The sequence below is a fragment of the Artemia sp. Qi Xiang Cuo genome, chromosome 17 (genome assembly GCF_049724085.1).
Source record: "Artemia sp. Qi Xiang Cuo chromosome 17, ASM4972408v1, whole genome shotgun sequence".
Lineage (NCBI taxonomy): Eukaryota > Metazoa > Arthropoda > Branchiopoda > Anostraca > Artemiidae > Artemia > Artemia sp. Qi Xiang Cuo.
In genome coordinates this window covers 56,874,180-56,889,351 of record NC_142810.1, presented here as the reverse complement: position 1 = coordinate 56,889,351, position 15,172 = coordinate 56,874,180, and the positions used below count along the sequence as shown (strand labels likewise).

At 36.0% G+C, this 15,172-nt stretch overlaps 1 protein-coding gene across 1 annotated transcript in view; it reads left to right on the top strand.

Annotated features, from left to right (window-relative positions):
- The window catches only part of LOC148942395 (extracellular serine/threonine protein CG31145), a 243,110-nt gene that overhangs the window by 75,415 nt on the left and 152,523 nt on the right, over positions 1–15,172 (top strand). The window contains exon 3 of the mRNA XM_089103653.1: positions 4,790–4,914. Coding sequence (XP_088959779.1) covers positions 4,790–4,914 — 125 coding nt within the window. The remainder of the gene's footprint in view (positions 1–4,789; positions 4,915–15,172) is intronic.

The following is a 15,172-nucleotide window of genomic DNA, read 5'->3' as shown; positions in this document are numbered from 1 at the left end:
CTTCAGATCTTTAATTTACAAATCACCTCCCCCCCCTCTTAGACAGAAAACTGTGGCACTTTTTGCATATTCTCCATTTATGCTTGAATTTCTTTTTGATGTAGAAGTTTCACATACAAGAATTTGCTCTTTTGGAGGTATGTGTCTATAACTTAGTAGACTTCAGGGATGGGGCGTTGAAACTTGGAAAAAATTGCCAAAAATAGGGACAAAAGACGGAAATTAGAATAAATTACAACAAGAATCGTAAAAATCGTGGAATTAGTTTGGAGAGGGGGAACAAAAGGCTTCCCAATATGTCCGTGCCTTCCCATTGTTCACCCATTTGGTAGAGGGCTAAAACCCATTTACCAAGTGGGTAGAAGAGAAAGGAGGAGCTAAGGCCTTCCCCATGTGTCCGTGCCTTCTTATTGTTCATCAATTTCGTAAAGGGATAAAACTCATTTACCAAGTGGGTAGAAGGGAGAGAAGGATAGAGGGCTAAAACCCATTTACCAAATGGGTAGAAGAGAGTGGAGGAAAAGAAGGAGATAAGTGCATCCCCATGTGTTGGTGGCTTCCTAGTGTTTAACCGTTTGCTATAAGTAACTATTGTGTGAAATAAAGATTGTTATTAAATTAGGCAATTTTACCAAGGCTCTAGCTCTGTTAGAAATCGCTTACGTTTAGTTGCTCTAGTTTTTCTTCCCATCGTATCCAGTTATGGTTCTTGGGTTATGATAAACATCATGGATGTATTTCGAAACTCACTTACCATTAATGATCATTACTTAGTTATTATCATAAATAACATTTATTATCATACTCACCCAAAAATTGGATATTACAGCAAGTTTAGCCCCAAAAATGCTTATAATCAAGTAAGTGGCGATTCGGGTCAATAGTAACCGACACTCTTAAAAAAAGAATTTTGAAAACAGCAAATACTTAAAAAATTGGCTTTTTATGTTGATTGCAAATATATAAAGTTTATTTTTTTCAATCAAAAGCTACGAGTCTGAGAAAATTTGTCATATTATTAAAAAGGAGGAACACCCCAAAAGATCAAGTGATCTTATTGAACATCACAATGTCAGATTCAGCGTATCAGATAACCCCACTGTAGAGGTTTCAAGCTCCTATATACAAAAGTATTGAATTCTGCAGTTTGTGCAAGAAGAAAGATCGTAGATACGTCTTCATTTGTTTTTTTTTCCACGAGTGATTGTATCGAACCAATGGTTGATAGAAAAATTTTTGGTAGAAAATTAAAAGTTATAGTGCCCTCTTTAAGTGACCAAAAAGATTGAAGGGCAATTAGCCTTCTCCGTGGCCCTTTTTTACCAAAGATGTATGATCAAAATTTTCAGTTAACCATTTGGTTCAGCATAGTTGAAAGGTCTAATTTCCTGGCATGATTTGAAGAACGACGAGAAATTAGAAAAAAAAAGTTTTTTTTAACTCACATCCTGAGGAGTAACATTAAAGCCTAAAACGAACAGAAATTATTCTGTTTACGGGGGGGGGGCTGTCCCGTCCTCCACCCTCGCTCTTTGCCCTATAGTTTGACTCTTTGTGACAATTCTTTCAGAAAGACAGCTCAAACACAAGGGCGTTGGAATAAGATGTATTTTTTTTTAAAGAACTTTAAGACTTTAGTATAAAAAACAAGGGCTGATCAAGGGGGAATCCCCCTCATATACGGATCAATGAGGTTTTGACAAAGAGTGGCAAATTTGATTCCACTGTGGGATGACGAATGTGTGATGACGAATCTGACATCTAACGTCATCATGACAGATGACGAATCTGTCATCTGGGAGTGATGTGCAATCTTTAAAGTAAAACTAAAGTTGTTTACATTATTAGTTTAACACAATTTTTTCTGTCGGGGAAATAGTTTTTTTTTTGTTTGGAGCCGAATAGAAGCAAACCAAATATTCGCCACTATAAAGCGAAATCTGATTTGGCAAAGTGAATATCACCCCTAAGTGATTTTTTCCTCTCAGAACTTAGTTTTAAATATCCAAGTAATAAGAAGCAGTAGTTGTCAAATATTTTCCTTAGTCTCTGTTTTCTCATTTCTTCTTTCTGTCTCCTCGTGTTCGTTTTTAGTACATAAAAAAGCTTACATATTTTATAAAAAGTTTTTTGTAATAAATGCCGTATGTTTTTCCTAAGAAGTCATGTTTCAAAGGACGTTGATAGAATATTTTTATAAAGATGGTGCCTGTATGATATACTCCCGACCACACAAGAATTGAAGTTAGGTTAATCCTATTAAAATATACCTAATTAGGATAAAAAAAATAATACTTTAGAAACAAATTTGGACTATATATTTGCACGTTAGGGGGTAGGGGTGAAGTACAGCGGTTCTGCATGCAAAATGTGTTAGCTACAATTATTCTGATATTATGAAGTAAGAATGGTTTTCTGATTTCACACTGTTCAAATACTTCCCCCCCCCCTAATGTACAAATTTATAGCCCAAATTATATTTCTCCCATAATCTTTGCTTCAAACCCTTCGTTTTTTCTGTGTTTTTTGTCTCCTTTGTGGTCGGTTTGAAAAAGCGACAAGGGACACCCTGTCCCTTAATCCGCCAGGCTGGATTAAAGAATATAAAATTCTGTTTTGGATGGCTAGTTATAATTCTGGTTCGGACCAGAAAGTGTAATTTTAGCTTTTGTTCAAGCCATCGCCTATTCCTCCTTGCTGAATTATTATCATTTGCTTTGTTTAACACGCTTCTGAATTTTTCCTTTTATCAAAGAAAAAACAAGCTTTTTAAATGAAAGTAAGGAGCAACATTAAAACTCAAAACGAACCGAAATTATTACGCATATGACGGGTCTGCCCCCTCCTCAATATCTCGCTCTTTGCGCTAAAGTTTGATTTTTTGTTCCAATTATCTAAGAATAACTATTAGAATAATAAGCTTTTATAAAAGTTCTAAAAAAAACGTTAGCGTAAAGAGTGAGGTATTATTGAGGGGGGAACCCCCTCATATACGTAATGATTTCTGTTTATTTTCAGTTTTAATGTTGCCTCTTATTTTCAGTTGAAAAACTTGTTTTTTATATTTAATTTCTTAACCAACTAAATAAGACTTCACTACCTTTTGCATAAATTGACGGTTTTTTGTTTAAGATTACCTAACTCTTCAAATTGTTGCTCGTCAAAGGGTACTAGAGAATTAACAAATGAAAATTTTGAAATTTATGAAGGAAAATATGTTTATAAACTGCAGAGTAAAGAGTTGTATAGTATATACAAGCCAAAGTGTGATTAATTTGTACATATCAAAGCCAATTAATATGACACCATGGCCCGTTTGTCTGTAATGTTTCTAAATATACAGTACACTAAGACACCCTCAAATATTCCGCCATACCAAGAAACATTCCGCTGTGCTTCGCAGCTGGAAACTGTGTCGCTAAAAGCTATATTCGCTCTACAAGGCAATTTTAAACAATTCTTCACCGCAAAACGGCCAATATTTTTGTTTAATTTTATTTATGTTCATTTTTATAGTCGCAGATTTCCTATTAACTTCTATTTTAGCATGTAGCTCTATAACCTTAGGGGGAGGGGAGGAGACAAGGTTTGCCGGGGTACTCTCCATCTACATGATTGATATGCCCCTTTGTCAGCTTTGCTGTGAACAAAATATTACAGGTGCTCTGTTATGATTCACCTCTACTTCTGAAAGAGCCAAATTTTTAAGAATGGTCTGTAAGGAAAGAGGTAAAGCTATAAGGAAAGGAAAGAGGAAAGAGGTTGAACTTAGGAAAGAGGTTGACCTTATCTATAATGAAAAGGAAAGAGGTTCTAAGGAAAGAGGTTGACCTTACTTATAATCGAAAGGAAAGAGGTTGTAAAGAAAGAGCCTTATCTATAATGGAAAGGAAAGAGGTTGACCTTATCTACAATGGAAAAGAAAGAGGCTGTAAGGAAAGAGGTTGACGACCAAGGCCGTATCCAGGGGATGGGGGGTTAGGGGTTTAATCGCCCCCGCCCTCTGAAATGTTTGTCTGACTCGTAAAAACGTAACAAAAATGGATGTAAACAATTTTTTGTGCGTTTTTTCAGTTTTTTTGTGAACCCCGAAAAAAAATCCTTGTATAAAACACACCCTCTCCCCCTCGCCCCGAAAAAAAACTCCTGAATACGACCCTGCTGTCGACAATATACATGTTGTGCTAAATGAAGCCAGGTGATTATTTTTCAGTAACAGTTTTTATCATTTGATATTATCACAGAGAAACAGAGGTATGACTTAAAAAATCATGTGGCTCGAAAACATTTATTCTTTTTATTGGCTTATAATTTCACACTGGAAAACCAATCAGGTGAATTTATTGTTTATTCTTTTTGCCAGCTTAATATTTCCCACGGGAATACAGGAAAATTAATCTGGTTAAAAGAGGGTCATATTTTAGCTCCCCCTTCTCACACATGCTTAAAAACCACTTTGATTGGCTTATGTCACAGGAGTAAACATATATAATAAAAACAAAACTTTTTGCTACGGAGCTAGGAAAAAGAGAGCTTTCTTTTTCTCTTCCGTAGTTTTTTTTTTTTTTTTTTTTTTTTTTTTTTTTTTTTTTGCTGGCAATATATTGAGTTTTATCCTGTAGCCCTGCCTATCTGTAGCCCTGCTAGTTACGGTCCAGTCAGACACTTGTCTAGGCTATTAGATATATCTAGTCATGACTTTGAACGCCGCGTACTGCTTAATTGTACCAAAATTATTTTGAGTGGCCTTTCTTTCTATGTTGTTTTCAAAATTTTGATTAATTTTCAGTTCAAATTCATCTGTATGGGATAAATATCACTTAAGTATAACCAAAGGAGAACTTTATCCAGAAGATGGAGATTATATTGAAGAACTTGTTGATGAGATGAATAGAAGTCCTATTGTCAACATAAGTAAGTTTAATCCCTTTAGCCTACTAAGTTTATGTTAAGCTAATTAGTGCCTTATCGAGGATTTTTCTCTTGAGGCTCTGTGACGAAATCGGGTCTATATATCATCGCTACAAGGCTGCATCTAGGGGGGATTAGGTGGTTTGAACCGCCCCCATCCCACATAATTTTTCTGACTTGTAAAAACGTAACAAAATGCGTTTATACAATTTTCGATGCGTTTTTTTAATTTTTGTAACCCCATCCCCCAGGAAAAATACTCTCTCACCCGAAAAAAATCCTGGCTATGGCCTCGCATCGCTGTTTTGCAGAAAGGTCGTTTTTGACATTTTTAAACTTCTGAAATAGTTTTCAAAAGGTATTTGCTAAGTTCCTATCAAGGAGGGGGGGGGGGGTTAGCAGGGAAACGCATTTTTAAGTTACACTTTGATCTTCGTGATCTACAAAACTGTGTTGATTATCCCTTTGAGTAGAGGGGAGCTAACAATTTCGGCAATTATCTGATGTGATAATGTCTGGACCGAAATATCTGGACCATGTGTAATAATTGTAATATAAAAAAATAAAGTTTATTTTGAAACAAGGCACGTTCCCTGGATTTTTTTTTGAGGGGATTAGTAAAAAAATGATAATTTGAATAATAAGTGCTCAGAATTTATGATTTTGAGGGGGATGGAGGGGCCTCCAAGATTCCCTGCATATGTCTCAAACCAAAATCTTTTATATCTTAATAAACACCATGAAGTTCTGCTCAGTAAGGCTTTAGCTGACCTTGAAGTGTAGAATTATAGAATCAAGTGGTGAAGGATTCTGTCATATCCTGATTTCCACATATCAGCCAAAATGTGTGTTCTAATGCCTGGCTTAAAGCAATATTCCAAATGTCGATTCTAGTAAAATTTAATGATAATAAAGTTAATGATTATGTGTTAAATTTTCTATTTAAACTGTATAATTTGTCCAAAACTTGTAAAATTTACTACTGTTAATGTTTTTAAGAGGCTTATGTCAGTAGCGAATTAGCCGTTTCTAAGCTCTTTACCTGATAGCTTAGGCATAGAGAAATAGGTTGTGAACGTGTAAACAATGATGTGACTCGAAAGCTTTTCGTTCTTTTTATTGGCTTAAAACAGTCGTTCCTTATTTTGTCGAATCGGTAGCCTACTTCCGTATTTTATGGTACACACTTGAGAAGTGGAGTTTGGTGAATGCTAATGAAATGAAACAAAATACGATGAAAACGCAATAAAAAGAACGTTAGTAACAAAATTATGAAAACTACAACAAAAATTTATGTTAGGGGGGCCGCACAAAACGTATCATATTAAAAACCTGACCTAACATAACCAAAATACCAACTAAATATTTAATCAAAATATAGCTACAATGTAGTTTTCCACCAAGCCAAAGCTAATTGTCTGGTATAAAGACCGTGAAAACAGGTTATTGTCTCATCTTCGCGTTCCAAATTTTCAAATGTGTATCATGTAATGCGGAAGTACCGTCGAATTTAGTAAAATGTTATACTAATGTTGGTCTTACTTCAATCCTAAAACTCGGTCGCCCACTTGAGACTCTAGGTGGACGGGCCTATTTGAGTTAGGTGGCTTGTTCGCCCTTGAGTCCAGGCGACTTCAATCCTCCGTTTTGCATACAAGTCTAGTAGACATTGTTCATCATGAGTCAACCCAAAAATTTCGGTCCTCCCTATTGCTATTCACAAGTGAAATGACATCATTTTACAATAATAGTTTCAATAACCAGTCATTGTACACAGATAGCAAGTTTTGCATACAAGTCTAGTAGACATTATCCATCATGAGTCAACCCAAAAATCTCGGTCCTCCCCATTGCTATTTCAGCAGGCTGTCCTAGCAGGCAAAGCTCATTTAATTACTCTCACCCCATGCCTATCTACCTTAGTTCTGCCCTAGGATGGATGATTGACTATCTATCAACAAGTGAAATGACATCATTTTTATACAATTAAATAAAATAACTAGTTTTTTCAACTGAAAGTAAGGAGCAGCATTTAAAACTTAAAATGAACAGAAATTATTACGTATATGAAGGGGGTTATCTCTTCCTCAACACCTCACTCTTTACGCTAAAGTATTTAGTACTTTTAAAAAAAGCTTCTTATTGTTCTTCGACCCTTGTGTTTCAGGAGTCGTTCTTAAAGAATTAGAACAAAATTAAAACTTTAGTGTAAAGAGTGAGGTGGTGAGGAGGGGGCAACCCCCTTCATATATGTAACAATTTCTGTTCGTTTTAAGTTTTAATGTTGCTCCTTACATCCAGTTGAAAAAACTTGTTTTTTTTTTATTTAATTTTTGATCGTTTTTTCATTAATCCCAGGAAATCTGGTCCCACCTTCACGGAGAAATACACTTTCCTCTGAAATATTTTCTAGACAATTTAATCCCGGTGAAAATTTGCCCAGGACAATTACCCTTAACAACTCCACGCGTAAAATTGAGACGGAAAAGAGAAATCAAGACGTATAAAAAGAATTTTGTATAGGAATTCCCCCAGTGTATAATTTCCCCTGACAAGTTCAACCCCTGGAAAATTCTCTCCCCATGGAAAATTCCCCCGTGGAAAAACTTGCAGCAGAAAATTCTTCCCCCCACCCTAAAATGTATGTATGCTTCCCAATAACAAATACTATGAGTAAACAGTGGGCAAATTTTATAACTTAAAGACCTTTCCTCATGGGGCTGTGGGGGGGGGGGGTCATGTATTATCCAAATGCATAGTTATTGGGACTTTCAACTATGATAAAGAAAATGGCTATCTCAAATTTTTGATTGGACGATTTTGGGGAAAAGGGATGGGGGAGGGGTTCTAGTTGCCCTCCAAAAAAAAATAAAACAGAATATGATGAAAATACAATGCTTTAGTAACAAAATTATGAAAAACTACCACTACTGGCTTTTGATGCGTAATCTTAATGGTTAATGATTTTGGTACTTGCCTATTATATAAAACACACTCGAGAAGTGAAGTTTGATGAATGCTAATGAAAAAAAAAAATTATGTTGAAAATATAATAGTTTAGAAACAAATTTGGGCTATATATTTGCACATTAGGGGTGGCATGGGGGTAAAGCATAGGATATATTAAATACGTAACCTATTTTAACCTAACCAAACCTATTTAACCTAATGAAAAAAAAAACATCTTGTATCTTGTGTTTTATTTAATAGACAAGTACCGTGATTTGTCTTCCAAAATTAAGACCCTAAACGACTTTCTCCCGAAAGTTTTGACGGTACTTAGGGTACCGTCATTGCTATGAAGTGGGCGCCGGATTTCCCAGCATTATTTAAAAAAAGATCAGAAATTATATATATATAAAAAAAGTTTTTCAACTGAAAGTAAGGAGCAACATCAAAACTTAAAACGACAGAAAACATTACGTATATGATTGGGTTCACCCCCTAGTCAATACATCGCTCTTTAAGCCAAAGATTATTTAGTACTTTCATAATAGCTATTTATTCTAATTAACGGCATTTGTGATTAAGGGGTCATTTTTAAAGAATTGGAACAAAATTTGAACTTAAGCTTAAAAAGCAAGGTATGGACTAGGGGGCGAACCCTCTAATATACGTATTAAAAATATATGGATATAGAAGTTTGTTACGTAAGTTAATTTGTAAGTTACATATATTTATTACTAATAAAAACGTTCGTAAATAAAATTAAAAAGGTTTCGAGAAAGCCATTTAACCAAATAAAAGTAAAATTAATATTCAAATTTTGTTTTAATTATTAATGTGCGGTGAGCCAAAATCAAAACCTGCATTAATTCAAAAACGTTCAAAAATTAAATAAAAAAAACAAGTTTTTTTTTAACTGAAAGTAAGGAACGACGTTGAAACTTAAAATGAAAAGAAATTATTCCGTATATGAAAGGGGCTATATCTTACCCACAAAAGAAGTCAAGTTTGGTTAATGCTAATGACATAAAACAAAGTAGGATGAAAATATATTAGTTTAAAAATACATCTGGATTATATACTTGCAAATTAAGGGGGTGGGGTAAAGCATAGCACATTTTAAATACGTAACATAGCATATGCACCTTTTCCCCCATAAACCCCAAACAACAACCGTTTAAATATTGTAAACACAATAGGAAACCCCGCTTTGCGATCCATTTATCCATTGCAAAAGCCATTTGACTGGTTTCTTGTATTGTTCCCTTGTATAGCTACAGCGGTGGGTAAGATATAATGCATAAGTACCGTTTTGAACTATCTAGATCGTTTTTCATGCCAGAAACTACTAATTTCCGTTTTCGAGAAAATTATTACAGATAAATTAATAAATATACATAAATAAAATTATTGTTTGTTTGATAAGATAACCTCAGATAGGAAATATAACATGTGGAACTTCTTTAGCTTTCTCTCCATTGACTTAATATGTGGTTGATTTTCGAGTGACAAGATTGTCAAGCTGGAACAATTTCACTTCAAGAACTGTCATCTTTAATAATTCAGTTTAATGTCTTTTACCATCTGTCGAAATAATGGCGCAATCAGTTTTAGCACTGCCAAAACGCAATAAGTGCTGAGTCATTATAGGCTACAACTGGTAGTTCATATGAAAAGTAATAATAAACTGCTCACATGGAGGATAGGAATGGGGAAGCAAGGCTGTACCCAGGATATTTTTCTTGGGCAGGGAGGCTTACACAAAAAAAACCGCATACAAAATTTGTACAAGTCAGACAAACATTTCGGGGGGGGGGGGGTGGCAAAAACCCTAAACCCCCCCCCCCCTTGATACGGCCATGTGGGGACGTTTCTGCTGAAATTGAGTTATATTAATTAAAAAACACTAGCCTCTTGCTAATCTATTGGCCGATTCCCTTCTCGTAGAAAAAACTGTCTTCCGAAAATCTCCATAGTGGTCCGAACCTGGGCTTTGTCTAGTGTCAAGGTCGCCAATGGAGGGGAATAGGGGCCCTCCTAGATTTGAAAATATATTTCGTATGATAATGCTTAATCTAATGTGAATCATGTTATATAATCTGCATTTCGTCCCATGGGAAAAAGTTAGGAAAAGTTGATCAAGATGGAGGATTTTAGTTTTCCTGATCAAGGTTTGAGGCTATGATGATTCCAATGGTAGCGTGTAGTCAGGGCCGTATCCAGGTTTTTTTCAGGGGTTGTTTTGCACAGGGATGTTTTTCGGGGGGGGGGGGCTGGTATACAGAAAAACGTAAAAAAACACAATGTTGTTTATATCCATTTTTGTTACGTTTTTACGATTCAGACAAACATTTCGGGGGGGGGGTTCAAACCCCCTAATCCCCGTCCTAGATACGGCCTTTCCTGTAGCTCTTATTTGGCCCCAGCCCTTTTTGTAAGTTTCAAAGTATTTTCCGAAATTCCTATAAAATGGTTATGTAACGAACATTTATCATTAAAATTAATAGAGATCTATTTTTTTTTGGGGGGGGGGGGAGGGGACAAGGACCGGATGGTCCCTTCCAGTGAGTTCATATCTGTTCGTGCTCCTATCTAGGGGGCGCAGATCCCTCCCCCTCACTAGACGTCAATGATTATCACTTCAGAAGTTTAGAATATCAGATCTCGTGGGAGTGTCTTTTAGTCATTTGACTCTCTTTTATATTATTTTTGCGAAAGTAGATAAAGATTTTGAAGAATATGCTCATCCTTTATCAATGAACTAGGAATTAATAAATTAGCATCGCTGAATCAATATTTTTGTAGATCCTTATAAGTACTGTTGTGAAAGGTCATCCGTAATGCATACTACAGGCCCGTATTTAGCACTAAGATCTTACATCTTTCTGCAAAGATTATCGTTTTTTCAACTCATCTTTGTTCTAAGATCTAACAGCTTACTGATGTTAGCAAAAAGCGTGAAAGACACCATCTTTCTGCCATATAGAGCAATGATAAGAGAATTTTGATGATATACTTATCATTGTTCTCAGACCGCTTACAAAAGAACGCCATAAGATGTAAGATCTTAGTTTAAAGATTCCACTTTTAAGTGTTTTCTGACAAAAGATGTAAGGTCTTAGCACATTGATGAGTGAAAAAACGGCCCTTATATTTTCATCCATGAACGCAACCACAAGGGACTACGTACTACATGACAACAGTGTGATTGTTTTTACCGGAGGGAGATAGGAATTCGCACCTACGTCATAATTAATTTCCATGGTGAATTGATATTAGAAAACTTTCGTCATTAGAATAGGAAGTACCGAGAAATTTTGGCAAATTTAGGTCTTGGGTCCCGAGGCTCTCTCTCTGCGTACCTCCCTGGCTTGATTGTTTATGAATCTGATTAGAGTTTTTCATGCAGAAAGTTAGTTCTAAGGATATTCAAAAAACTTACTCAAGCTTCTTTTGGTGAGTTTTGGTTTTTCGAACAGAATTCGAAAAGGGCACTAGGCTAGCTAAGAGGCTAAAGTTAAAACCGGGGGAGGTTCATCGCTACTCCTGTATTAAACGCACTCTTTTATATACTGCAATGGAAACCAGTCACTAAAACCTGTTTTTGACGGCGTAATTCAAGACACCAATATAGAGTAATACAATATATAGCGTGGTTTTCATTGCGAATACGATATTAAAACTGTTGTTTTTTGGGGTTTAGGGGGGGGGAAGGTACCTAGGGTAGGTTAGGTTCGGTTACGTAATAATATATGCTCTGCTTTACCCCCCCCCCCTAATGTGCAAATATATAGCCCAAGTTTGTTTCCAAACTATTATATAGTCATCCTATTTTATTTTATTAGCATTAACCAAACTAGCACTATATAAAAGAGTGCGTTTAATACAGGAATACTGATTCATCATTTGACGGAGGAGGAAATAAATACAAAAAAGGTTAATTTTGATATTTAGGGGGAATAGATAGGCCCTAATACCTCTTCTATGTATATTCCTGTTATTTCCAGTCATACAAGATCTCTGCCCTCGTCTCTTTCCCTCCCTATTGTAGTCCCAACTTTTCAGCAACTATTTCTACGCCCTTGCTCCTTGGTCTAAATTACACCCTTGTGCCCTTGGTCTAAATTATCTGTCCTATGCTTCAAGGACATGTAAAGCGAGCTAGTACGCAAGCGTTTATAGTAATTAAGCTACTCACTAATTAATAGACCTTGGTGGTTAGGTTTTTGATTGATTGAATTAAAAACAGAGATTTAATTGGTGATTCCTGAAGAAATTTGTATGTCGGACCAAGCTCATGTAGTATCAAGTATCAGCTCATTTGTAGTATCAAGCTCATTTGTATGTAGTACCAAGTATGTAGTATCAAGCTCATTTGTATGTAGTATCAAGTATGTAGTATTTGTATGTAGTACCAAGTATGTAGTATTTGTATGTAGTATCAAGCTCATTTGTATGTAGTATCAAGTATGTAGTATTTGTATGTAGTATCAAGTATGTAGTATTTGTATGTAGTATCAAGCTCATTTGTATGTAGTATCAAGTATGTAGTATTTGTGTGTAGTATCAAGTATGTAGTATTTGTATGTAGTATCAAGCTCATTTGTAGTATCAAGCTCATTTGTTGGTACTTATGTATTATACCAAACACAGTCGAGAAGTGAAGTTAGGTTAGTCATAATGAAATATAATGTTTTAGTTTATATAATAAGATAATTTGGGCTATATAGGCTATATGCGCATTAGGGGGGGGGGGGGAAAAAACCTAGAGGTCAAAGACCAAGCAAGAGATAATGGCGTCTCGTTGCTTTGTAAACCCCCGCATTGTTCTCACAAGTTACAACCGCTTGATCTATCTTTCATCAAGGCTTTGAGCCTTCACTACGCTGACGAGCTTCGGAAGTGGCTCCGTTGCAACCCAAGGAGGTTTGTGACGCTGTTTCAAATTCTAACGCTCTTTGGATCAGCGTTTATCCAAAGCGCCTCTATGAATACTGCAATGAAGGGGTTAAACCAACAGGAATTTGGCCACCTAACCCAGTCATATTCTCTGATTCAGATTTCCTACCAGCTGACACTACTGACATCAAACAAGGTGAACCTTCAACCCAAAAAGTGATTGAGGAATCTCCAACGACAGAGAAAGAACAAGTGGGACAATCTTCGTCTGGCTCATCTGTTGATAAAGAAAATCCTCAAACTTGTAGTGAAAGGGGTGAAGATGTTACAGTTTCTAGCCCTACTGTTGGTGTTAATGGCACGTCAGCTAAAAAGGTTCAATTTAATATGGATGGCAAGGCTACTCCTGGATGCCCTTGGATGACAACTGACATGAATGAGTCTTCAACTGTATTTATGGTTTCACCTGCAAATTTAATTCTTATTTCAAAATTCAGAGGAAGTGCAAAAAGGACGAATCGAAGGAGGGGGAAGACTGCAGTTATAACTGATTCACCATGCAAAAATTAGTTAGAGGATGCTATAAAAGCAAAAAAAGGAGATTGCCAAGATAGAAAGAGAACTGGGGATACTTTTTAAGAAAGAAAACAAAACAGAAGCTCTAAAAGCAAAGGGAAAGTGTATGAATAAGAGTGAAAAAGTGCCAAGAAAAAAATATATAAGACGATAAAGAAACAACCTGAAACTTACGGCAATGATTCTGACGAGTTTTCCGACTGTGAATGTTTATATTGTTGTGAGTTTTACTCAAGGTCAACTGAGGGTTGGGTTGCCTGTTCCATTAGTAAAAAATGGGCTCACAATTCCTGTGCAGGAATTGACAGCGAGTACGACGAAGCTATCCTTGTATGTGAACTTTGTAATTCAGAACGAGATTAATTTCATAAAAGAATATGTTTAAACTAGCTTTGTTGGCTTAAGCAAAATGGAAAAAAGCCAAATTGTAGTTTTATTTTTATTAATCAGATTAATTAATTAATTTAATTAATCATAATCAGATTAATTCGATGAAAGAATATCTTTAAAACAAAGTTGTTCCATTAATCTTAAAAAGCCAAATAACAGTTTTACTTAGTTAGATATACTGTTTCAACTACCACCCTGTTCTGCCCCGAATACGGGGCAGAACAGGGGTATTTGACATTTTTTATATTTTAATTAAATAAATAATAATTGTGCTCACTTCTAACAAAATGAGTGTGAAACTTTGTTTACAACAATACAAGGTACTTTTATGAAATCTTGTAGCCTTTTATATTGACTCCTTCTAATTAATAAAAATCATTTTAAACTTGGTACCTTGTTCCACCCCGTGTTCCCCTATATGCGCAATAGGGGAGGGGGGGGGTAAAGTAACCTAACCTTATCCTCCCCTTAATATTCAAATATATTAGCCCAAATTATTTGCATTCAGAATGCTTCTATTAGCTCGTACCCACGCAATATTCTGTATAGGGAAATGCTAAAGGAAACTAGTCAAACGGGTATCTGTCAAACAGTTCGTGGTAAACGAACTGTAAGTAAGGAGCGACCCGGCTCAATGGCAACCGAAACTGTAGAAAACGGAATTTTGATACCAATAGATACATCAAAAAAATCAGATTTTAATGCTGATTTCAGATATATAAGTTTCATCAAGTTTATTCCTACCTATCAAAAGTTATGCGCCTGAGAAAGTTTTGCTGATTTTCAAAAAAGGGGGAAAGACCCCCTAAAAGTTATAGAACCTTAATGAAAATCACACCATCATATTCAGTGTATCAGAGAACCCTACTGCAGAGGTTTCAAGCTCCTATCTACTAAAATGTGGAATTTTCCAATTTTTGCCAGAAGAAAGATCACGGATGCGTGTTTATTTGTTTGTTTTTTTTTTGTTTTTTTTTTTTCCCCAGGGGTGATCGTATCGACCCAGTGGTCCTAGAATATTGTGGGGGGCTCATTCGAACGGAAATTAAAAGTTCTAGTGCCCTTTTTAAGTGACACAAGAAATGGAGGGAAACTAGGCCCCCTCCCACGCTCATTTTTTCCCCAAAGTTACCCAATCAAAATTTTGAGATAGCCATTTTGTTCTGCATGGTCGAAAATATAACAACTATGTCTTTCAGGATGACTTAATCCCTCGAAGTCCCCGGGGGGAGGGCTGAAAGTTTTGAACTTTACCTAAGGTTAACATGTAGTTTTGGTTATAGGGAAGTATACAGACGTTTTCAGTGGAGATTTTTTCTGGTAGTGGGGAGGGGGTGGGGGGTGGGGAGGGGGTCGGGGGTTATATGGGAGGATCTTTCCATGAAGGAAGTCTTCATGGGGGAAGGGACATTGCTATGAAGGGGGCGCCGGATTTCCCAGCATTATTTAA